Here is a 24,092-nt window from a genome sequence, read left to right on the forward strand (position 1 = left end):
GCCCGGGCAGACAGGCAACCCCCCTGGACCGGGAGGAGAGCTGATCGCCGCCGTGGGACCGACGGCGATCAGGTAAGTAGCCCCAGACCGTTATGACGGTTCAGGACCGTCAGCGGTCCAAACGCACGTTTTACCGCTGACGGTCCTGAACCGTCAGCGGTCCTGAAGGGGTTAAAATAAATCAGCACTTTTCACAACCCGCCTAGGCGGACACGCTGTACATTGATTGTGACAATGTCATTGGTGAAACATTATACTCGACTATGTATCAATGCTGGGCTCGATATACTGAGCCGATGTATGTCATTCTTTGCAATTTGATGTTTGTTTCCCCCGCCCCTCCCCTCCCTTTCCTTTTTTCTGTACCCCTTCCTTACTTGAAAAATCTCTCATAAATAAAGAATGTCTAAAAAAATAAATAAATAAATAAATCAGCACTTTTGTTTATTTTGAAGCCTATGAGTGCTTTTTTTTTTTACGTTGGAGTAATAATTTTTAATTTTAAGTTCTCTTTTCTAACTCTGTATCTGCTCACTATGCTGGCGCGACACATTATGGGGCTGGTAAATATTTTTTTCCAGGGCTGCTTTTAATTCCCAGTCCGGCCCTGCACACACACACACATACTGACACACAAACATACATACTGACACAGAGATACACACACAGACATACTGACACACACACATACATACATACTGACAAAGAGATACACACACAGACATACTGACACACATCCATACATACTGACACACATATACTGACACAAAGGCACACACGCATACATACTGACACAGACATGTTGACACACACACATGCAGGTCATTTTTTAGCCACCCTCCTGTTTCTTACATTTTGGGTGCAGGTGGTGGCTGGGGCTGTTGGGAGTAGGTCTGGCTCTGCTCTGTCTCCTCCCTCTTGTGCAGTGTAAGCTGGAAGGAAGTAACCGGCTGTCACTTCCTCCCAGCACTGCCTTTAGCTGCCAGCTTCACAGGGGCACGGTCATGTTACTAAAGGACCGCAGCGCTGAAGACATATGCCCCATATGCCTTAAGTGCATGGGCCACCTGATGGGCCCAATCAGCGTGTGGACCACGGTATAGCTGCGTTGGGGGCAGTTCTTGCGCTACAGATTGGGAATGTGGGTCCTAAACGACCGGGCGGCAGGGTCCCCCAGGCCGTGACATCTGTCATGGTGGTCACCCCCTGATAGCGGCCCTGGCTGTAGGAGCCATGAAGAGGGTCACTGACTGCAACATCCAATTAGGATGGTATTTTCTTACTGCAACTATATGTACATTGCAAGGATTAACAACATACATTATTAACCAAGTGGACATGTTGCTGTTCTGTGTATTTCTCTTTATAGTGCAAACCTATGATATACAATGGGTATGTGATATTATGCTCCTGTCATAAGTGTATTTACACACTTACATTAACTGTATTTTTGTGAAAATGGCAATAAAACTTTTATTGGTGAAAAAAAATTCACTTACTCATCTTTCGCTCTACAGCTCTCCCCACACATGTCATGCTTTAACTAGATAGATGTGACACACCTCTCCTTTCACATTGTTAATCTTATTTTACCCCATTTTCACCTGGAATGTAACATTGCTCTAGTAGGGCCATCTTCACCTGTTGGTTCTGTCTTCTTTGTCAATTAATTGATTTTTTTATTTACCCTTTAATATTGTGATGCTCTGCAGAATATGTTACTGGTGCATTAATGATGACATGAATCATAACAATAGTAATATTTTTTTCTGATGTATTTGAATAGGCTTGATTCAGAGTTTATCATACAAGTTATTATATGGACAATAATTTTTGTTCTTTACTGTACGTCTCAACAGATTTATTCATGACCACTACTTTTTTGAACACTAGAGGTCACTAGAAATACGATATAGATTGTCTAAAATAAACTGGAGTGTGAATTGTCTTGAAGTTGAATTCAAACTAAATTTAAAATTTTTAGCCACAAAGGGTGAAATGAAAACATTATCTATACCTGCTACGTTTTCAGTTTTGTTGTTTTTGGCCTAGAATATTAAATTAGGGAGTTACTGACTATAAATATTGATCTCCTTAATGTTGTGATCATACCATCATCCCTTGGCGGAGTTCTTGCTTCTACAGTGTTTGAACTGAGCCCTATCTGAATCCCCTGTCTTTGTTTTTATATATAAAAAAATAATACCTTGTGAATCTTATCACTCAACCTAAAACGCCGCAATGGCATCACAGGTAAACCAAAACTACCATAGCGACTGAGAAGCTGCCATCATCCCCATGGTAAACCTGAAGCTTTATGTATTCCATGTGTACCTCTCCATGTCCTATTACTTTGACATGGCAAAGTTCTTCAAGGAGGAGAGCCATGAAGAGCAGGAGCACACAGAGAAATTACTCAAATATCATCAGAACAAGCACGGGTGTCGTATTGACCTTCACGATTTGAAGAAACCAGAGCGTGATGAATGGCTGCCATGCGGGTTGCCATGAGCCAGGATCTGCTGGACCTGCAATAAAGTTCTTTCAGCATGGAAAAATAAATAAATTAATTTTAAATTAACTTTATATTACCGTTAAATCACTTCTTAGAGGCTTATTAAAGGAACAATATAGGCACCAGAACCATTTCAACTCAAGTGGTTCTGGTGTCTATAGCCTGTTCCTGCAGGCTGATCATTGTAAACACTGCCTTTCCTGAGAAAATGCAGTGCTTATATTGCTGCATAAGCCCACCTCTAGTAGCTGTCACTCTGGCAAACGCTAGATGGACTTCCTGGATTCAGTACTGCAAAAGATTGCATACAGACCCTGGTGTGTCCCTTTAGAGATGCATTGACTTAATGGGTCTCTATGAGGAGATGCTGATTGATGCTGCACAGTGATCAGCAGGGAAGCATGGCAGCTACACGGAAGGTGTAAAGTAAGTAAAAAAATGTTTTAATTTCCTTTGGTGGTGGTGGGGGGCAGCCATATTTGATACTAGATCACTATTGAGGGGGATACAGAAAGAAGAAAAGGGGTCACATAAATGAGCATGTTGATACAATGTTAACAGTTAAGCCTCTGATAATTAACGGTATTAGTAACATAGTTGACAAAGATAGCAACAGTGGTACATTAACTTGTCATATCTTATCACTGTATTTAGAAAAGTGTGTTGGTTACATCATTTCGTTAGAGTGTATGTTTGAACACACACTCTTCAGGGCACGCTTTACATCTCTAGGTAGGTGGTACTGTGGCTGAACCACTGAACCCTGTGGCATTAGTAAAGGTGATGCATCATAGTAAAGGGTAGAGTAGGGGAAGGGGAAAGATAGGAAGGGTAGGGAGTATAAACTCGGTAAGTGTAAAAATAACATTTGGGATTAACTGTTGTTGGCATTTATGAAAACCAGGTAGTCTTGGATAGAAGGTGTTGGGGTGAAGAAGCTTGTGAGGTTTCCAATATTTACCTAGGCGGTCAGCCAATCAGCTGATGCTCCGATCCAGCGGAACTCCACTGCAGTGCCTCCGGATGGTCCAGACATGCCAGCCACTGTGCGCATGCCCCTTTTTTTAATGATGCGGTGCACACAAGCCTGCGTCATGACATCAGAGAGGCTCTAAACACTAGACACAAATGTACTCTCACGTTTTGGGGGTGTGGTTACACCAAACATGCCTCTAACCATATAAAAGCTCACTTAGCCCATGACACAGTGCCTTGTAGTGGTTCCTAGGTTTCTAGTGTCCCAATAGTGCATACCTTTGTCTATTTGTGGTGTTTTGGTATTGACCGAGCTTTGTTCTGACTACTCTGTTTCTCTTGTTCCCTTCATTCGACTCTGGCTCTCATTCTTGTGATTTCTGGCTCCGTTGACCTTGGCTTGTGCTGACGTTCCTATTTTTTCTTTTTATTTATTCTTTCACCACGGCCACTCTAAGGACCAGCTTAGGGACTTTTTTCTGTCTCTATTTCTATAAAGGATTTACATTCTGCGTGTTGGGTATAATATTAGCACACACTCAGAAATATACAGCTGTAGCAAACAGATGCACAGAACTGAGTATGACCGGAAAGATTAAAGTAGTCTCACATGAGATGAAAAATACTGAATAATGCTGTATATTATGATAAAAAAATAGATAGAGAATATCTAGAGCCCCTATTTAAAAATAACAACCAAATCTATACATATCGTACAAAGACAGTCCAAACAAAGCTTAATAAATCAGGCTAGATACTGTCATAGATATATACAGTAGGTATACCCAGTATAGAAAGGTAAAAGGGGCAAGTGACAGATGTGTATATATACAATCTAACTCTACCACAAAAACAAAAAAATATATTTCAAAGAGTCAACACATATATATCACCAGCAATATTCCTAATGAATATATGGACAAATATAGTAATCTCAAAATGTCCATATAAACAAAAAATATTAAATAGAGGAATGTGGTGAAATATGTATAAAGAATACTCATATACAGAGGTAAAAAAGATGAAAAATGAATAATAGATATCGTGGAGCTTAGAATGCCCACGGCATATCTATAAACAGGATAGTATACAGAGCAGATAGAAGGAAACAATACATAAATGTGGGCACAGCTGTTAGAATTAATGCTACCTAAAGACCACAATGTATCCAGTAAATAAGTATACTCAGTATCATATCCAGTTACGTATATTAGCCTCTGAGTGGTAGAGAAAAGAAATCTATCTATTAGACATAAAACACATAGTAAGTGAAATAATTATAGTGACATAATGTGAGCAAAAAAAATAAAATATTTTTTTATGTGATGGGTGGTGTATGTGTGTAGTGGATGATGTGTGTTTGTGTAGTGGATGTTGTGTGTGTTTATGTGGTTGATGCAGTTTGTGTGTTTATATGGCGAATGCTGTGTGTGTGTGGTGGCTGATGTGTGTGTGTGGTGAATGCAGTTTGTGTGTTTGTGTAGTGGATGCATTTTGTCTGTTTGATGATGTGTGCTTGTGTGGTGGATGCAGTTTGTGTGTTTGTGTAGCGGATGCAATTTGTCTGTTTGATGGTGTGTGTGCGCGGTGGATGCAGTTTGTGTGTTTGTGTAGTGGATGCATTTTGTCTGTTTGATGGTGTGTGTGTGTGTGTGTGTGCGTGTGCGGTGGATACAGTTTGTGTGTTTGTGTAGTGGATGCATTTTGTCTGTTTGATGTTGTGTGTGTGTGGTGGGTGCAGTTTGTGTGTTTGTGTAGTGGATTCATTTTGTCTGTTGGATGGGGTGTGTGTGTGCTGGGGGTATTTTTTTGCTGTTGAATTTTTATTTTACATTTTTTATTTTTTAAATGTCTCCCCCCACCCCTCCCCCGCCTCTTACCTGTAGTCATGGAGGGGAAAACTGGATTCCCTGGTGGTCTGGTGGCTCAGCTGGGCTGGTTAGGCCAGCAAAGAGGGGCCAGCAGTCTGCATCTTCCCTCTCCGGGGCTCAACTTCTGTAGCGAGTCCGGCATGCATTGTCACGGGAACCCGTGGCACCGCTTTACAGCCTCGACTCGCGAGAGTGCCGGAGAGGGAGGTCAGTATATCCTGGGCCCTGCTTGGAAGTCAGCAGGGCCTGCAGGGGCATCTTTCTCTCCCTCTCTCTCTCTATATATATACATATATGCACATTGAAGGGCGGGTGGCCCGGACCCGCAGAAGATTACCAGTGCAGTCCGGGCCCCCCAGGCCCGTGACAACCATCATGGTTGTCACCCCCTGATGGCGGTCCTGTAGATTATATCGGGGTATTTTGTCATTGAGTTGAGTTTGAGAGGGGCATAGCGATTGCTTCCAGTGTAATGCCTGCTAATATGCGTGTTTTTATTTCTTATGCTATATTGTTCTTTTCACTAAACTCTGAATTGTAGCAAATTGAAATCTGAATGGCACTATAGTTGATAAAGAATAATTCTCAAGCAAAGCTATAGTCACAACTTGGATATTTTAGTTTGAGGTTTGACACCCTCCTCCAAAAACCGTTCACCTTCATTCATATGAATGCACTGCTTGTATTTGATTTATTGAAGACAATGAATGTTGGTCATCCATAGTGATAATAATGGTAAACCACAAATTCTCACATGAAAAACTAGGGGACTACGGGGATAGTAGGATGTTATTCATGTATATATGTACAGGTATATGTGTGATAATTGCACATAAAAAGACAATGAAGCAGTGCTTTCAAAGCTCAATTACCATTTTGTCTATTTTAATGTCTGACAATAAAGCTTTTTGATGATAAAAAAAAAGAAAAAAGAATGAGTCGTCTTACAGTTCAAAGTCCCCTAATAGTAGCAAGCAGGAAGCAGAGTGCTGGAGGAGTGATTGTGCTGGAGCCAGGCAGGCTGAGGGGAGCACACTGACAGCACTGCACTGACAGCACTGCACTGGGAGGGAGGGAGAGCATGGCCACACTGCATACAGGACACTGACAAGGTATTGGAGCAGGATGGACGAAGAAACTAAGTTGCCCATTGTGGGTCTGAGTGTGGCTGTCTTCTCCAGCTTCCTCAATGGCTCCACGTTTGTGTTGCAGAAGAAGGGCATCCTGAGAGCTCGCACCAGAGGTAAAGAGGGGGCACAGCTGGGGAGCTGAGCAGCTCATGGGCTTTTTTTTTTTTTGCATGAGGTCACTTGCACATTGCAGAGTTTGGTGCAGTAGAGCTGGTGCTTCCTGCAGAACCTAGAGGGGAAGAAGCATCCATAGCAGGCATCCTTTGTTACTCTGAGGTGTCCTCCCATAATCTTCCAGTAGCCTCATGCTGGCTGAGAATAATGGGAGTTGTAGATAGGACTGCAGTTATACATCCAGGACCCAAGAAAATTGTCAAAACAACTTCAGGAAAGATAGTACTGGCTACCATAGACAGGCAGCAACCCAACATGTAGCAGCATGCAATTACTGATATAATACCCAGGGTAATAACAGAAAAAAATTAAATGTATGGTTTTTTTTTATTTTTATAGATATGAAAGACGTTTTGTATTTTGTAATTTGGACATTGCATTGTGCGAGGTGAATAAAGTTGTGCAAACATTTTAAATAATATGTGCTTAGGGATCATTTAGACATTGACTTTAATGACAATAAATATTAATATGGGGGTTAAACTATATATTGTTGGTAAGTATACTAATATACGCTGGAAGTTTTTATGTGCTTCTGAGGATGAGAGGATCTCATCTTAAAGTATGCCATTTACCAATGATTACTTTACACTAACATGCCCACGGCTCTTCAAAATATCTGCCGACAATTATTAATTATTAGAAAAATATTTTTAGTATATTCAAGCTAACTAAAACATATTGCTGCTACAACATCACTTCATTATGAAGTGCTTATACATAAAAAATAAAACATAATTAAAGGAGCACTCAAAGCACCACAACCACTACAGCTCGCTGGACAAAAAGAGTCATTATGGTCCCTCAAATGTAAGAAGTCTGTAAACTTGTGCATTAATGCTTTTCATATGTTACAAATGAATTCAATTCAATTTCATCTAAGCCCGAACTAATCCATCATCGGGGATTTACCTGTGGAGTCATGGCCGGTGCTAGGATTTTTAGTTACACAGGCGAAGATGCATTTTGGCGCCCCCAACCCTCATTAAAAAAAAAAAAAATGCATCTTCACCTGTGTGTCTTTCCTCCCAAGCCACAGGCACACAGGCATCATTTTTCAGTCACACAGTCAAAGTCATACAGGTACACTGTCATACAAAGACAGCAATAATCATACAGAGACATACAGTCAGAGACATACAAGCAGAGACATGCAGGCATATAAAGACATACATGCATACAGAGGCATACCGTCATACAGACACATACATACAGACAGGCATACAGAAACATACATACAAAGACATTCAGGCACATACATACAGACACACAGGCATAAAGAAACATACATACAGAGACATACAGGCATGCAGACACATACATACATACATACATACAGGCATACAAAGACATACACACATACAGATGCATGCATACAGAGACATAACGTCATACAGACACATACATATAGACAGGCATACAGACACATACATACATACAGAGGCATACCGTCATACAGACACATACATACATACAGAGGCATACCGTCATACAGACACATACATATACACAGAGGCATACCGTCATACAGACACATACATACATACAGAAACATGCATACAAAGACATACAGGCATACAGAGACACACAGACACACACATACGTACATACAGAGACATAAAGGCATACAGTTACATACATGCATACAGAGACATATATACAGACATTCAGAGACAAACATACATCCAGTTACATACAAGACATACAGGCATACGGACACATACATACATACAGAGGCATACCGTCATACAGATACATACATACAGACAGGCATACAGAAAAATACATACTCACACACACACAAACTCACAGACACATACTCGAACACACACACACTAACAGACACACATACTCACATGCGCACACACACACTGACATACTCACACACACCGACAGACACACTCACTCACACACAAACTCATAGACACACTTACACACACACTGACAGACACACACACTGACAGACACACACAAACTCACATACACACTGACATACACACTCACACACAAACACATAGACACACTTACACACACACACTGACAGACACACACACTGACAGACACACACACACACACACTCACTCACACACATACACACTCACACTCACATGCACACACACAGTAATTAATAAAGTAATTAATAATAAATTACATTTAAATGTCCCACCCAGCCTCCCTACCTGGAGTGCTGGCGTGGGTCTCTCATTGGTGGTCCAGTGAGGCTGCTGGGAGGTGTGCGGCTGAAGTTGATTAGGAGGCGGCGAGGGAGCTCTCTGATCTCTCTGACCGGCTCCCTCGCAGGCTGTTTTCTGATGCCGCGGGAGCCGGAATATGACGTCATATTCCGGCTCCCGCGGCATCAGCGAAAGGCGCGCGAGGGAGCCGGTCAGAGAGATGAGAGAGCTCCCTCGCCGCCTCCTAATCAACTTCAGCCGCACGCCTCCCAGCAGCTCCGGGGATCCAGGAGGTGACCAGGCAGGAGGGAGCACTTCCCTCCTGCCGGTCACTGGAATTTTGCGCCCCCAGAGCCGGTGCGCCCTAAGGCGGCCGCCTGTGCCGCCTTATGAACGCGCCGGCCCTGTGTGGAGTCTTAGTCAGGTAAATAATGGACAGTTTGGGCTTAGATTAAAAGGAATATAATTTGCTTGCACAGGTGTAGTAGTTAAACTGGCGCTGGCTCTGCCTCTCTGCAGCTGGAAGCACCCTGTCTCAGAAAAGCCCTGCACTGCAGAACTTCACTTTGGCTTAGAGTGACTAGCTGACCTCTGGACTCTGAAGTCCAGGCAATGAGCTAGACTTGAATCGCAGGGCTTAGCTCAGGAGAGCTAATGAAAGATCTTGGCACAATCTTGTAGCTCTTAATAAAGGAAGAGGAGAGGCAGGGACCGGCGCCAGCTGTTCAAAAACAGATTGGCTATTTTTGGAGGACACCAAGACATGCTATAGTGGTTTATTGTTTATAGTGTGTGGAGCATTCCTTTACTGTGAGCATCCAAATTAATTGTACTTCCTACAACTTCTGAAATATTAGCATTGAGGCACAAATATTTTTTTCTAGCATACAGTAGGTATGAAAAAAAAAATAGTAAAATAACATCCTTGTTAATATTTTCAATAAACTTGATTTATATATATATATATATATATATATATATATATATATATATATATATATATATATATAAGGGCTAATTAATGAAGTGTGCATTTAAAATTTTAAGCTAGAAAAGTCATAGTGGAAAAAAAAAAACACATTATTTTTCCAAATATGCTATTTTGGCCTTGAATTTGAAATTTACTTTGAATAACAAACAGTTCACATTTTAGTGAATAACCATGACAGATTTGCATAATGTCACACGGATGTGAACGTGGATTTATGTGGGTGTATTTTCTATACACAGTACATAATATTGCCAGGATAAACCAAGCATCTATGTTACCTAGTACATTGCCTGATTGTGTGCTGCATTGTTCCCAAGGCCATTCTCCCATCCACCTCCCTCATCATTTGCTATTCATCAACACTACTTATTGAACCTCCAAGATTTATTACTGGAGGGACAACATGGGCAACAGTCCATGTGCATGATTCAAAGAAGCCAGCTAAAGCTAGTAGAAAAACATGTCTCTCCATCAGTTGAAGATCTCTGGAGGGGAAGGAAGCTACTCTGTTTTGACAAGGTGCCCTTGAATAAGCCCATACAATTTATGTTGTGTCGTTTTCTAGCCAAATTTTTAGAACATGCATAAATTAAATCCTCCCTGAAATTGACTTTGTGGTTGGTGCATCGACCTGCAGAAACAGCCATCATTTGTAGTTTATAAAAATAACTCTTGGCCAATGTCCTAGAGAAATAAGGACATTCAGACATAATTATTCATGTTCACATTTGCTATCAGTCTGACTAGCAATATCCTACAATTTAAAATGCTAGTATGTAATTTTATAACATGACAGGAGGCTTCGTATTTGCTTAAGTCTCTCTTTACTAGAACTCCACAGCAGCACAGAAAACAACCAATCATAAAAAAGTTAGGTACTATAAAACTCCCCTCCATGCATAATTTCCTCTTTCTTTGCTGCTCCGCATCAGTACAGGTCAGAGTACCACTGCCTCCTTCTAATATTAGTTGGTGGCTTTGGGTTTTATTATGATTTATTTAGGGTGTATATTTGTTATTTTAGTCATGTTGTTTTGCTTATATATATATTGTATTTTCATGTATATATTTTATGTTATAGCATTTAGTTATACCTATGTTATGTACATTGTTTGGTCATAATTATTATTTTGATTCCATATTATATTGATTATACATATTGTTTTTATATTATTTTTCGTTTTTACTTTTATTTCTGCTTCTGGATTTCTGCCTGTTTTTTTGCTCGTTTCCCCTGTGTCTTTGGGGATGTTTGTGGTATTGGGGGGGCCCCTGGGGATTCCTGTTGTTTGTTTCCCCCCCTCTCCACTCACTGGCGCCATTCTATTAGTTTCCCTCCCCTGTGGGGATGCGGGCGCTCTGCTCGGGGTGTCAGGAGACTAGCCGCTTGGCTGCCTCCTCTGACTCCCCGAGCTCTGGTGTGAGACTGCCGGCGCCCGGGGTTCCTCGCGGTCAGACGCGAGCACCCCGCGACCGGGTCTGCTCACGCACGTCGCCGCCTCGCCGCGGCCGGGTTTTCTTTCAGCCTTGTGGATCCGACCGGCTGGAGAAAGGGGTGCCTGCTCATATAGTTATATAGCACCCATGCCTAATACATTTTTATTTTTCTAAATATGAGCGTGTGTGAATATTCTGCTATCTTTTGCCCGAGTACACAAAAACGGCAGTTACCGTATATACTCGAGTATAAGCCGACCCGAATATAAGCCGAGGCCCCTAATTTTATCCAAAAAAACTGGGAAAACGTATTGACTCGAGTATAAGACTAGGGTGGGAAATGCAGCAGCTACTGGTAAATTTCCAAATAAAATTAGATCCTAAAAAAAATATATTAATTGAATATTTATTTACAGTGTGTGTATAATGAATGCAGTGTGTGCGTATGTGTGTGTGTATGAGTGCAGCGTGTGTGTATGAGTGCAGCGTGTGTGTATGAGTGCAGCGTGTGTGTATGAGTGCAGCGTGTGTGTATGAGTGCAGCGTGTGTGTATGAGTGCAGCGTGTGTGTATGAGTGCAGCGTGTGTGTATAAGTGCAGCGTGTGTGTATAAGTGCAGCGTGTGTGTATGAGTGCAGTGTGTGTGTATATGAATGCAGCGTGTGTGTATGAATGCAGTGTGTGTGTGCATGAATGCAGTGTGTGTGTGTATGAATGCAGTGTGTGAATGCAGTGTGTGCAGGGCCGGTGCAAGGATATTTGCCGCCGTAGGCAAAACAATTTTTGCCGCCCCCTCCCCCCCCATATGTCCTGACTTCCCCTCCTCCTCCCTCAGTGGTCCTTACCTCCCCACCCCCGTGTTCCTTCACCCCCCCCCCCAGTGGTCCTGACTCACCCCTCCCCTAGTGGTCCTTACCCTCCCCTCCCCTAGTGGTCCTTACCCTCCCCTCCCCTAGTGGTCCTTACTTCCCCCTCCCCTCCCATAGTGGTCCTTATCCCACCCCCTCCCTCTCATAGTGGCCCTTATCCCCCTTCTCCCTCCCATAATGTTCCTTATCCCCCCCCCATCCCTCCCATAGTGGTCCATATACCCCCCCCCCTCCCTCCCATAGTGGTCCTTATACCCCCCTCCCTCCCATAGTGGTCCTTATACCCCCCTCCCTCCCATAGTGGTCCATATACCCCCCCCTCCCTCCCATAGTGGTCCTTATACCCCCCTCCCTCCCATAGTGGTCCTTATACCCCCCTCCCTCCCATAGTGGTCCTTATACCCCCTCCCTCCCATAGTGGTCCATATACCCCCCCCCTCCCTCCCATAGTGGTCCTTATACCCCCCTCCCTCCCATAGTGGTCCTTATACCCCCCTCCCTCCCATAGTGGTCCTTATCCCACCCCCTCCCATAGTGGTCCTTATCCCACCCCCTCCCATAGTGGTCCTTATACCCCCCTCCCATAGTGGTCCTTATACCCCCCCTCCCATAGTGGTCCTTATACCCCCCCTCCCTCCAATAGTGGTCCTTATCCCCCCCCTCCCTCCCATAGTGGTCCTTATACCCCCCTCCCTCCCATAGTGGTCCTTATCCCACCCCCTCCCATAGTGGTCCTTATACCCCCCCTCCCTCCCATAGTGGTCCTTATACCCCCCCTCCCTCCAATAGTGGTCCTTATCCCCCCCCCTCCCTCCCATAGTGGTCCTTATACCCCCCCCCCTCCCTCCCATAGTGGTCCTTATCCCCCTTTTTTTTGTTATTAATTTTTTTTATTATTATTATTTTTTTTTTTTTATATATTTATTTTTTTTCGTTCCCCCTCCCTGCTTGATATATGGCAGGGAGGGGGGCTCCTTCCCTGGTGGTCCAGTGGCATTGGCAGTTCAGTGGGGGGGAGAGGGGGGCTGGCAGAGCTGTACTTACCTGTTCTGCAGCTCCTGTCAGCTCTCTCCTCCTCCGCGCGGTCTGTGCAGCTCCTTCTATCAGCTCACACTGTAAATCTCGCGAGAGCCGCGGCTCTCGCGAGACTTACACTGGGAGCTGACCGAGGTGCTGAACGGACGGCGCAGAGGAGGAGAGAGCTGACAGGAGCTGCAGAACAGGTAAGTACAGCTCTGCCAGCCCCCCTCTCCCCCAGTCTGTATTATGGCAATGCAAATTGCCATAATACAGACAGTGACTCGAGTATAAGCCGAGTTGGGGTTTTTCAGCCCAAAAAATGGGCTGAAAAACTCGGCTTATACTCGAGTATATACGGTACATTTAAATCTGCCTGGGCGGGCGTTACTATAGCAACGCTAATCAACAGATTGTAAAAACGCTACTTGCCGGTTATAACAAGTAATGAGATTCAAAAGTTATTGTATTATGATACATTGCGACCACTAAGTTATACGGAAGTTAAATTTTGTATCTGTGAGGAATTTATTCTGACGAAATTGATATCGGCAAGCTGCTATATAAGTGAATGCATTTAGACAGACCTCATCCATTGATAAAGCCGCAGGAGCGGAGAAACGCGTCTGGAGAGGTCTGACTCCCATCACTACAAGCCTTAACTTGGATTACAAAAGGACTTTTATTCAACAATTTTTCAACATCATATATTCTGACTCGGGACGCCGAGCATCTGAATAAGGTCTGGACTCTTTTTATGGCTTTTACTTAAATAGTCCGAGCAGGACATTTTTCTGCATAAGCGATTGCTTTATTTTACTTTTTTTATATTGTGTTTGAAAGTGGTTGCTTTCTGTGTTCGGACAGGACATTTTTATGCATCAGTGATTTCTTTTACATTGAATTTTCACAATAAATTGTGTTTTATTTTACTCTAAGTGCGCTAGTAAGGTCATTTTTTGATCTATTACTTTAGTAGGGGTTATATATTTATGTTTCTGTACTGTATTTTATAGGTAGTTAGGTACCCTATTTAGCTAACCCCTTGCACATTCATTTAACCCCTTAAGGACCAAACTTCTGGAATAAAAGGGAATCATGACGTGTCAGACACGTCATGTGTCCTTAAGGGGTTAATCAGCGCTCCACTTATTATATATTTTTCTATATATGATAGCTGTGTGTTTTTCTGACTATGTATATCAGATTATTATGTGTTTTTCTGACTATGTATATCAGATTATTATGTGTTTTTCTCACAGTGTATATGAGGTTGCTATGTGTTTTTCTGACTGTGTATATGAGATTACTGTGTTTTTCTGACTGGGTATATGAGATTATTATATGTTTTTCTGTCAGTGTATATCAGATTACTATGTGTTTTCTGACAGTGTATATCACAGATTGCTGGGTGTTTTTTACTGACAGTGTATATCGCAGATTGCTGCGTGTTTTTACGGACAGTGTATATCACATATTGCGGTGAGTTTGACTGCTGTGTATATCTCAGGATACTGTAGTTTTGCTGACAGTGTATATCACGGATTCCTGTGAGTTACAGGTATTGTGAACTTGGATTAGTGTGCCTCGCAGTATATAGCTTTTCGGGTCCAACTATGGGGTCTCTGAGGAGACTACTCTGGTATGAACTCACTGTCCATGGCATACATATAGTGTTAACAGACCTGGATCTGGAATACCAGTCTACACTGATTCTATTCAATATTTTCAGATATGATGATGATGGTATCTATATTTACGATTGAGACATCAAACAGATCTGTGTGAGCTTGTGCATACCAATTCACAGTTTAAGGTGAGTATCGCTCTATGTATCTTACTTTCATGGACATGGTAATCACTGTGACAACTTCCGCTTATACCAATACAGCTGGGATAATGCTATTTGCCTGCTGGGCATTTAGGGACTGCCAGTCCCGGTTCAAGTTACTCAGACAGCATTACGCTGTCTAAAAGGGTTGATTGTCTAAGGGTCCTATGTCACAAGATGCCCTGAGGATCTACAATTTTAGGGACCTCTACCCGAACTCAGAGGTCCTCGTTACTCATTCGATACCCACTGTAAAGCGCTACGGAATTGGAAGGCGCTGTATATAAATACATGTTATTAATAATATTGGTATCACTCAACCCATTGATTGGCCTGTCTGTGCCCCATTGATTGGCCTGCTATGTCTGTGCCCATAAGATTGGCCTGCTTTGTCTGTGCCCATAAGATTGGCCTGCTTTGTCTGTGTCCATAAGATTGGCCTGCTTTGTCTGTGTCCATAAGATTGGCCTGCTATGTCTGTGCCCATAAGAATGGCCTGCTATGTCTGTGCCCACAAGAATGGCCTGCTATGTCTGTGCCCACAAGAATGGCCTGCTATGTCTGTGCCCACAAGAATGGCCTGCTATGTCTGTGCCCACAAGAATGGCCTGCTATGTCTGTGCCCACAAGAATGGCCTGCTATGTCTGTGCCCACAAGAATGGCCTGCTATGTCTGTGCCCATAAGAACGGCCTGCTATGTCTGTGCCCATGAGAATGGCCTGCTATGTCTATACCCATAAGAACGGCCTACTATGTCTGTGCCCATAAGAACGGCCTACTATGTCTGTGCCCATAAGAACGGCCTGCTATGTCTGTGCCCATAAGAACGGCCTGCTATGTCTGTGCCCATAAGAACGGCCTACTATGTCTGTGCCCATTAAAACGGCCTGCTATGCCTGTGCCCCATCGAATAGCCTGCTATGTCGGTGCCTACTTGATGGCCTGCTATGTATGCGACTATTTGCTTGGCTATTCGTTTGTCCATTCGTTTGGTCTGCTGGGCCTGTGCCCTACTGACGGGCCTACACTATTGGTACCGATCCCCTTTTGGCCGCCGGCCTGGGGTAATTTCACTGAGGATAACCCTGAGCCCACCAGTGACATGGAGATAGGCAGGTGTCCAGACAAACACCATTGCCATAGTGTTCGAGAGGACACAAGTATACGGCCATCTGAGTATGGTGGGAAGGGTGAAAGCCCTAAACCTCAGGCCTGGAGGGCTAAGTTTCTTATGAAGACCCCGGACACATCCACGTTTTCCTCCAAACCGGTGACGGTGCATCTCCAAGGAGAACTTCGCACAAGCAAGGACCGGTACTCAGACTCCTACAGGAGAAAGCTGTGTTTTTTCCTTGTCTTTACCGGCTACTCCGTATCTGCCTCCCGGAATCCTTATAGGTTCAGTAGTTTTTTCCTGCGTTAGGTTAGCTCCTGGCCATGTCCAGCGGGACTTACTTTTCCTACGTTCCGGCCTGCTGTTTACCTTCTATCCAAGATAGAATTGGCGTATTATTCTTATCTACGTTAATTGTTGCCTTTTGTTTTTTTCTTGACTTCCTTTTCCTTTTCGCTCTGGTCGTCGTGAGGCCAGACTTGACCTCCTCCGGCCTCCCAGGCACTCGTGGATCGCAGGAGAACGTCTCCAGCTTTCCTCAGACTACCAACGGTCTACCTGGACCCCGCGCGCACGCACGGGATCCGAATAGTCGGTTGATAGTTTTCCATCGTTGTTTCCGAAGATTGCCCTCAGCCTTATGCTGACATTAATAATTGGTGCGCACTACAGTTTGGTCCCCCTGAATCTCCAGGGACTCTAATTTGCACCACGGGAGGGTGCGGCCCTCCATCACCTCGATCCGAGTATATTTTCTTTCGGGAACAGAGGGCGGGCCCTCTCATACAGAACCGGATACTGATTTGTTATTAGAGGGCGCAACCCCTCACTTGTCCTCAACCTGATACTGGGCTGGATTCAGAGGACAGGTTGGGAGGACCCACTCGCATCCAGTCACGGCTGTTGGTTACTAACGGGTGCGGCCCGCTCAGGCTAGCAGCCGGACGCTCTCACGGTATGCGATCACAGTGGTAGAGAGCGCGGCTCTCTCATACACTCGACGCTCTACTATACTGGCCATTTGTTCATCACACAGGCTTGTACCTGTGCAAAACATCGATGACTACACAGAGGGGCGTCCCCCCTGCATTCAATTAGAACTGACATCCACGCTACTGACTTCGTTCTAGAGGTCTGCCTGGTCATGCAAGAATTGCATGTTTAGTCTAGATCCCTGGATCCGGACCGCTGTAAAACGCGCAAGAAATACTCAGAGGTATAACGGGGGGAGTCTCACACTTATTTGCACACACCCCTGGAGATGGTACGGCTAACAGGTGACCCTCCGGTACTAGGAGTGTGCAGGTTTTTTGGCAGATTCTGCACCATGTAATACAGAGATTGCTTTCTGTTTTGGATATCCAGACCATTCCGAACAAACTGCGCAGACAGTTTCTCCCATGTCAAGATGTCAGGAGATATAGAGACCTTCATGGAGCAAACGGGCACTGCCTTGCTCGGGTAACAAGATTATGGAAGGCCTATTTCCTGGTCTGAAGGTAAAACCGTACGTATGCATCACAGGGTAAGACTGGAAACCCCGGTTGTCTTGACTTCCCCGGTCTTTATGATCTTGGGATAAGGCGGCTGGACTGCCCCGTCTCCTCGGAGGAGGACCCTCCGTCTATGCTCTATTTATCCCTCACGAGAGCCATTTTGTTGGATTCGTGCTAACCTACTTTTCAACTACCGTCGAGGAGACCTACGAGACTTCATGGAGGTACCTGGTGTGCCCCGATTCCTACACAGACATCTTTCACTCTTGGACGAGGGCATTTCTGGATGGAAATCTGCGCTCCAGTTTGCTTTTCCCATTCCTTTGCAGATTTCTGGGATTCACTACTCCCAGAGTAGTCGACCACCGTTTCCTCCACACAAGTTCAGTTCGGAACCCTGCATGGACGTCCTTTGGAGTCTTTTCTCTACTGCGTCCGAGGATTACTCAGTCCATTTGGAATATTGGTATCACTTAGAGTAGGGCTGGTTTGGCCACACTCTTGCCTGCATTATGTCCTGTAGGTTCCAACTCAAAAACATAGCCCGCATCCGCCCCTTTCTTACGCAAGATGCTACCAAGGAGCTTGTCCATGCTCTAGTAATTTCCCGCATGGATTACTGTAACCCTCTCCTGATTGGTCTCCCCAAAAGCCGTACTGCCCCGCTACAGTCTGTAATGAATGCTGCAGCTAGACTGATTTTCCTATCCAGTCGGTCCTCTCACACCTCGCCCCTCTGCCAGTCCTTACATTGGCTCCCTGTATCCTATAGGAGTCAATTCAAAGTGCTAACCCATACATTTAAAGCACTGAACAATTCCAGCCCCTCTTATATCTCTTCACTGATCCAGAGGTATGCCCCTCCTCGTACCCTCCGCTCTGCCCGCGACCACCTCCTGACCGCTGCTCGCACCCGTACGGCCAACTCACGCTTGCAGGACCTCTCACGGGCGGCTCCTCTCCTATGGAATAACTTGCCTACTGCCATCAGACTCTCCCCTAGTCTTCAATCATTTAAGAAGGGCCTTAAATCCCATCTCTTCAGGAAAGCGTATGGCCTCCCAGAGTAATCTCTCCCTTACATACCTGTCTCTTGCTCTCCTATGGGATAGTGCTTTGCTCTCTCCTCCAGCTCTGCTTCACTCCTACTTGATATTTCCTATCCTAATGTTTCTAATACCCCACCTCCTATAGACTGTAAGCTCATTTGAGCAGGGTCCTCTTCAACCTATTATTCCTGTAAGTTTTCTTGTAATTGTCTTATTTATTGTTACATCCCCCCCTCTCAAAATATTGTAAAGCGCTACGGAATCTGTTGGCGCTATATAAATGGCAATAATAATAATAATAATAATAATAATAATAATAATAATAATTATGTATTTATCCTCGGATGAGACATCTCACCGGGTAGGACAGGAAGGAACGGAAGATCTTCCTCGGTTTTTCTATTGCAATTTTGGTGGGGGACTTAGGCGCATTCCTTGAGATTGGAGATCTACCTGCAAGGCCGCATCGCCGAAGGACCCTGGCACGATCGGAGGAGCCGCCTTACGGATCGTGAGTTGAGACAGGGTGGCAGTTTCTCCTCGCGACCCTAAGTCCGAGATTGACCTTCAATATTATACAACTACAGGAATATGGCTAACAGGTCAACTTGCCAGCTCAGGGACCAACTGCTAGGAAACAGGTCGCAACACCACGTACAATGGATTTACCAGCGGATGGTGCTTTTTTCTGTATTTGAGATGCTTCGTCGGCTGGCATCTTCTTTGATCCGTCGGCTGTCGTTTATCGTTCTTGGAATGTCCGATTAGGATTACTCTGAAATTTCCTGGAATAGATACCAGCGACACAAACAGCGTTGGATTGTTGAACTGAGCGTTGAAACCGCAAATACGAAGCCTCCTGTCATGTTATAAAATTGTAGATTATGCTAGCTTTAGTGTACCTATAATCTTAATTTTATTAATGACAGGTGGCGAGTATTTCCCACCCATTCTTGTCCCTCCCTTGTTAATGTTATAGTTTGGATTGTCAGGTACGTATGCAACTCTGTTTGTTGTCTCTGCTACCTGTCGCTTATTCCTTATGTCTGTGTTTTTTCATAAGTAGGGTTGGGATATATTAGAGTTAATTTTGGTTGCTACAGTGGGTACCTACATGTTTATTCAGAGTACATTTCATTGGATAATCAGCCTGTTCGATTCTGTTTTTCTCTCGTTTCAGTTTACAGTCCATCAACACTATCTAGTAGGACGGTTACTCTCGGATGATGGACATTGTTATTTTCATCGTATCTAGAACTTCGTTTCTTCCCCATGATGTTTCTCTGCCTTTTATTCTGTTTTTGTCGCAGCTTGAAAGAGGAAATGATGCATGGGGAGGGGAGTTTTATAGTACCTAACTTTTTTCTGATTGGTTGTTTTCTGTGCTGCTGTGGAGTTCTAGTAAAGAGAGACTTAAGCAAATACTCGCCTCCTGTCATTAATAAAATTAAGATTATAGGTACACTAAAGCTAGCATAATCTACAATTTTGCAATCTTTTTAGTAGAGAAAGATGGAGAAAGGTAGGTACAGCCAATGGTGTGCTGCCTTCTGCAACCACACAGCCCAAAAACTATCCTTCCAAATATACCAATTTGGCTGCTTGTGGCTAATATTTAAAGGGATTGCTTGTAGTGAAAATATGTAAACATTTCAAAAGGTGTTCCTTATGCTATAGCAAGTCATCAGGGAATATTTTCTTTGCTTGTGGAAATGCACCAAGAAGGAACAATCACTGTACAGAGGAGGGAGGTGTAAAGAGAACCAGAGGATACATGTTACAGTAGTGTGACACCCATAGACCCTCTGGAAATGGGGACACTGGGCAAGAGGCTGCAGGTATGTAAATGAATAACTGCTATTAGTCGTTCATATTCATGATAAATTACATATTTGTTGCTTTGAGAGCTGTAATACACTTAATTGAACATGGCATAACATGTTTACTTTTTAAAATTGTATACTGTATATTATTTGATGCCTGATAGTATTGTAAACGCTGGTAGCCCTATTTACCACTATAAAGTCTTAATACATAGAATTTAGCATGGCTGACTGTAACTTTTTGTCTGTTGTATTTAAAATATTTTATTGAATATATATAAATTAATATAGACATATAATAATCCAGTAATATATTATAAAGCAGAATATATAGAATTAAATAAATATATGCTTGCAAAAGAAAGTATTAGTATAATATACCCTTCCTGTTTGTACAGGTAATCTCTCTGTAATGTCTGCTCCAGAGTTGGCTAGTAAGTCTTGCCCAGCATTTGTCAAGCAGGCATATATATAGTTTAGCATTTCTAATTGCTACAGGTAATATATGGGTTAATTATACATCTTCAGTTTAAAAGCAGTTCATATTTGAAAATTATCCTTAGTCTATTGTCATGACATTGACATAGTAATCATTATTTGGATAAACACTTAATGTTGATGTAGGCAAGGCCTTGACTTGTTGTCACATCAATCTATGAGAAGATGGCATTTTACAACCTAAACATCTTATGCACTTAATCTGGGTAATGGGTCATTTATTAAAGAAACATGGTGCAGTTTAAAGAAATACAGTTTTGCAGTGTAAAGTCTATTATACCTTCAATTACTTATCACAGTATTTGGGGTGATTTATCAAGGCAAAGCAGGTGCTACTCTTGGTGTTTTGCAATAAAAGTGCTCATGTAGAATTACCTGTTTGATTTATCTCATGTGCATCTTCACTGATGATTTGCTCATTATTCACTTTAATTATTTTCAGGTGTGTCCTATCTTACAGACACGATTTGGTGGGCAGGTACCATCTCAAGTAAGTGACCCTGAATTTCCCATTATTGTGTTCCAAAGGGGAACTACCATTAAATATTGATAAGAAGGAATGGGTTCGACAATAGTATTTTACTAGAAAATTATAATTGTTGATATTCTCAGAATTGTCACTATGTATTTTGATATGTTCTTATGATCTATCTTGTTATTTTGGCCTTTAGCATCACAAAAGGTGTTTGTGAAGCTAAAAAAAATAATATATATATAATGTAGTAATCCACACTACTATATTTACCTCCATTTTGGTACTAAGCACTTCCTTCTTGGCTCCATGTTAGTCATTGTTATGAGCTCTGTCCTTTTCTGTCATTGATCATATTAGCCAATATTTATCAAGGCAAAACAGGTGCTATTCTTGGTGCAAAGTGATACATGTATAGAGTCATTATTTTGGTTTCCATGGTGATTACTCATATTGTGCTTTTTGCCCAAGAATGCCCACTTGTTTTTGCCTTTATTATTGATTTGGAAAGGATCAGGGAAATTATTTCCTGATATAAAACATCAGTATTTTAAGTTGAAAAATTGGAATATCCAACTTCAGTCCTTTCTAGCCTCTGGGAATATTGATAGGGCTGTGGTTTTGTAAAGTGACTGAGGATACTACTCTCCCTCCACAGTTATGCTCTTAGCCTCCCATGTATCTATGCAGGTTCCACTGCTAAATAGCGGTATCCATGCCTCTGCACAGAGTAAAAGTGGAATTTTAAGGTATTTACGATGATGTAGGCTTCTGGGGAGTAGTAAAGAGCATAAACATATAGCGGAATTTCAGATAATTACATTTGAGAAACATTATCAACTATTCCTATTAAATATGTTGTCGTTCAATGTCAATGCTGGGAGAATTACGCTCCAATATCGTGCGGATATAGCCCAATTTAAAGTGGCAATCGAAGGAGCTACCACTCGCATCGCGCTGCTCGAAGCCACAAATAGTGTCCAAGATAGTGTCCAAGACTAGCTGCAATAGAGGAAAAATTGGATTACATGCAAGCGCGCAGCAGGACACTGAGGCCCGAGTGGAAGCTCTAGAGGAATTAAGGAGACGCAACAACCTGAAACTCCGGGGAGTACCTGACAATATAGGCACGAAAGAATTGCCTCACTACCTTCGGCAACTCCTGGCAGTACTAATGGTACCTAAAGAAGCAAAGACGCTCAAATTGGATGGCATGTTCCTTCTGCCAAAGCCGTCCAACATTCGTTCTTCTGTCCCGGCGGATCTTATAGTACACTTTCAGACCATGATAAAGCCCTATTCCTCATAGCAGTGCGGGAGAAGCCCCTGGTTCAATTTGAGGGGTCCTCACTACTTGTTTTCCTGGACATTACAAGGAAAATGCTAGCCTGAAGGAGGTCGCTGAAACCTCTGTTGCAGATTCTACGTTCGAGGGCAGTGGCTTAGAGGTGGGGTGTTCCCAAGACGCTCATCTTTACCTTTCAAGGGAAAACTCACCGGGCACGGGACTTTTCCAAGTTGGAAACCGGCATGAAACAGCTGATCCTAATACCACCTATGGGAACCACGGATAGCAGGCTAACTAGCTTAGACCTCTCCAAGATACCTAAATTTACACCACGGTCTCCACAGGGACACGCAGCCATGAAGTCGATCACCTGACTGGTACACAAAAAGCTGTCAGATGGCGGCAATGTTGGCCACTCTCAAGTTTGACAGGCAGCACGAGGCCTCCACTGCCATTAACTAGACTCTAACCTAGTTATCACTTGTATATACATACTGGAATTGAGTTAATGTTACGTTATCTTTGTTTTACTTTTCATTATTTCTTGATGTTACTCCACTCTACAACATTTTAGTCTTAATAGACCACACCTAGATATTTTACCTGACAAAAGACCGCACAAATAGACATACGATCCCTCCCCAAGGTAGGGGCCCACAGGTTGACAGCTAAGCAAACAGGCACTATCTTACACATCATATCCCTCCACCCCCTTACCACTTTCGGCGGATGCAACCTTAAAGGACCACTATAGTGCCAGGAAAACATACTCGTTTTCCTGGCACTATAGTGCCCTGAGGGTGCCCCCACCCTCAGGGTCCCCCTCCCGCCCGGCTCTGGAAAGGGGAAAAGGGGTAAAACGTACCTTTTTCCAGCGCTGGGCGCGGAGCTATCTGCCTCCGTTCCGCCCCGTCGGCTGAATGCGCGCGCAGCTCTTGCCGCGCATGCGCATTCAGCCGACGGGGCGGAACGGAGGAGGATCGGAGGCAGATAGCTCCGCGCCCAGCGCTGGAAAAAGGTACGTTTTACCCCTTTTACCCCGTTTCTCTGAAACTGCTATGTTTATTAAAAAAAATGGGTTAACCCTAGCTGGACCTGGCACCCAGACCACTTTATTAAGCTGAAGTGGTCTGGGTGCCTAGAGTGGTCCTTTAACTAACAAACCTTTCTGTAAAGAATGGGTTCAACCACTCCAGGGGTAGGGCTGATGTCCCAACTGACTTTTTAGCCAACCTCTGCCTCTGTTCAACATGTCTGTAACCACTTTTCTATGAATAAAAACTCTTTCCACATGTATTACCCATGCCTAATGTTTACTGGAGCTAATTGTATCTTTTTTTTTTTGTAAATATGTTTTTATTAGGTAT

General features: G+C 43.4%; 1 protein-coding gene across 1 annotated transcript in view; it reads left to right on the forward strand.

Moving 5' to 3' along the window:
- Positions 1 to 6,338: 6,338 nt before the first annotated feature.
- The window catches only part of NIPA1 (NIPA magnesium transporter 1), a 40,351-nt gene continuing 22,597 nt past the window's right edge, over positions 6,339 to 24,092 (forward strand). The window contains exons 1-2 of the mRNA XM_063459286.1: positions 6,339 to 6,604; positions 21,408 to 21,455. Of these exons, the coding sequence (XP_063315356.1) occupies positions 6,487 to 6,604; positions 21,408 to 21,455 (166 nt within the window). The 5' untranslated portion in view covers positions 6,339 to 6,486. The remainder of the gene's footprint in view (positions 6,605 to 21,407; positions 21,456 to 24,092) is intronic.

This window comes from Pelobates fuscus, chromosome 1 (genome assembly GCF_036172605.1).
Source record: "Pelobates fuscus isolate aPelFus1 chromosome 1, aPelFus1.pri, whole genome shotgun sequence".
Lineage (NCBI taxonomy): Eukaryota > Metazoa > Chordata > Amphibia > Anura > Pelobatidae > Pelobates > Pelobates fuscus.